This window comes from Mastomys coucha, chromosome X, assembly GCF_008632895.1.
Source record: "Mastomys coucha isolate ucsf_1 chromosome X, UCSF_Mcou_1, whole genome shotgun sequence".
NCBI classification, from domain to species: domain Eukaryota; kingdom Metazoa; phylum Chordata; class Mammalia; order Rodentia; family Muridae; genus Mastomys; species Mastomys coucha.
In genome coordinates this window covers 7,449,551-7,451,532 of record NC_045030.1, presented here as the reverse complement: position 1 = coordinate 7,451,532, position 1,982 = coordinate 7,449,551, and the positions used below count along the sequence as shown (strand labels likewise).

At 35.9% G+C, this 1,982-nt stretch overlaps 1 protein-coding gene across 9 annotated transcripts in view; it reads right to left on the bottom strand.

Annotated features, from left to right (window-relative positions):
• Positions 1 to 63: 63 nt before the first annotated feature.
• Positions 64 to 1,982, bottom strand: part of Usp9x (ubiquitin specific peptidase 9 X-linked) — a 138,204-nt gene continuing 136,285 nt past the window's right edge. For all 9 annotated transcript variants that reach the window (XM_031341951.1, XM_031342135.1, XM_031342079.1 and 6 more), the window contains one exon: positions 64 to 1,646. In XM_031341951.1, coding sequence (XP_031197811.1) covers positions 1,509 to 1,646 — 138 coding nt within the window. In that variant the 3' untranslated portion in view covers positions 64 to 1,508. The remainder of the gene's footprint in view (positions 1,647 to 1,982) is intronic.

Genomic DNA, 1,982 nt, shown 5'->3' with positions numbered 1-1,982 from the left:
AAAAAAGACAGGCAGACAAAAGAGAAGGTATCAAAACCCCCAAACACACCACAGGACAAAAAGTTCTTCTTAAATCAAATTCTATTTGCAAATTCAGCAAAATAATTTCTATAAAATAAAACAGCAAAATATTTAAATAGGGTAGGTTGTATCTGTTTGCAGGGGTATTTGGTTTTAGACAGGTTCCAAAAATTACACATATTCAAGTCACCAATTTTTTTTGAAATACAGTTTTAACTGATTCCTTTATCTTTATTCAAATTTATTCTAAAATTTAATTCCTCAATTATATTAACTACCAGTAATTTTTTAAATTAGACCCTGCTTTGAATGTTAAAATTTTTGGAATAATGGAAAAGGAGCTAGGACAATTTTTGCTTTCAAGTAAAATTATGACTGAGCAGAGAATCAGCCAGAGACCTTGGTGCAGAGGTACTCCAAAGATTGTGGGATTCTGAGGACTTCTGCATCACTGGGATTCAGCAAGAAGGACAGTTTGAAAGGAGTCATTTAGTAAGCTCTAGCAAAGAATGAAACAAGCACACCAAATACAGTCTACTAGGCTCCAGCCAGCATACTGGCGTAGCAAATTTTTGTGTATTTGTTTTAAATCTTTCAAAATTCCCATTACCAAGTTGATAAGTTTAAGTGTTCTTTATTCTACTCAGAGATCACACTGTCAAACATGAGAAGAACACGTGTGTAATAGAGAACTGCTTGCTTGCCACAGTTCTCCCTCAGTCTGTATTTTATAATCTAGGGTTTAAGAAGGAAAGCTCTGAGCAATGCAGATGCCATGTCAGGACAACTGCAGTCATTATGGTAATATTTCTTCACTGGCTACACTAACTTGTGTGAAGCCATGCTAAATGTTACAGCATATCTATAGCTTCAAAGTGATTAACCTAACATCAGAATAAAAAGGCAATGAAAAAGACTAGAAACATAGTACATCACCAATTTTCCACATCAACCAATAAATCAAAAGATAATTAGCCTTACATTGCTCATAGTAAAATTGACTCCAGTGGCAAACAATGAACACAAAACTATTGATGTGACATGAATGAATGGGTTGTTTTGTTGATGTTGATTTCTTTTTGTTTTTGTAAAGGAGGTGATCCAACTGCCACAAGGTAGGCAACAATGGCTGCAGAGAGCAGTAGGTATAACAAGAAAATTAATGTAGTTTTGTAGATCTGTGAGTCTCACAAAGAAAAAAAAGTTTCTTGCTCAAGAATTAACAGTCAAACATTAATATACTATATACACCTTTGCCATTTACACATTAGCATCAGGCCATTTATTACAAAACACTATACACTTTCCACTGCAGGCGGGGTTATATATTGACAGCAAATTTCTGCAGATAAGACAATGAATAAACTCTCCACTCCATGTTGATTAGGAATAGTTTTTCTAGTTTGAAATATTAGCCAGACACAGAAAAAAGTTGGACTGTAAGGCCTGGGTGCACAGTCTTGATGGAACCAGTTAATATGTGCATTTCACTGATCCTTGGTCTGAGGTGGGGACACTTCTTCACCGCCTTCATAATTTTCTTGTGCTCGTTGGCCAGTTCTCTGAGGGTTGTTCATGTGATGTGCTGCTGGGCCTGTATATGGCTGTCCATGCACATGGTTATTCTGAAAGAGAAAAGGAATCTGTGTATTACAAATTTTTTCATGGCTGGAGAAATGGATCAAAGGTAAGACTATGTACTGGTCAGACGGGGAACCACCAGCAGGATACCTGCAGGATTTGTTAAGCAACAGGACAGATAGGTTCCTAGCACCCATATCAGGTGGCTTAAACTGGTATAACTCTAGCTATAGGAGGATCTGACACCTGAGTCTCTGATACTTGCACAATATATTAATTAAACATGGCAAAATAAATATAGGAAAAACCCAACCTTTGCAGCAGTAAGAATACTTTAAATCCTTTTTTGTTTTGTTTTTTGTTTTGTTTTTTTTTTTGTT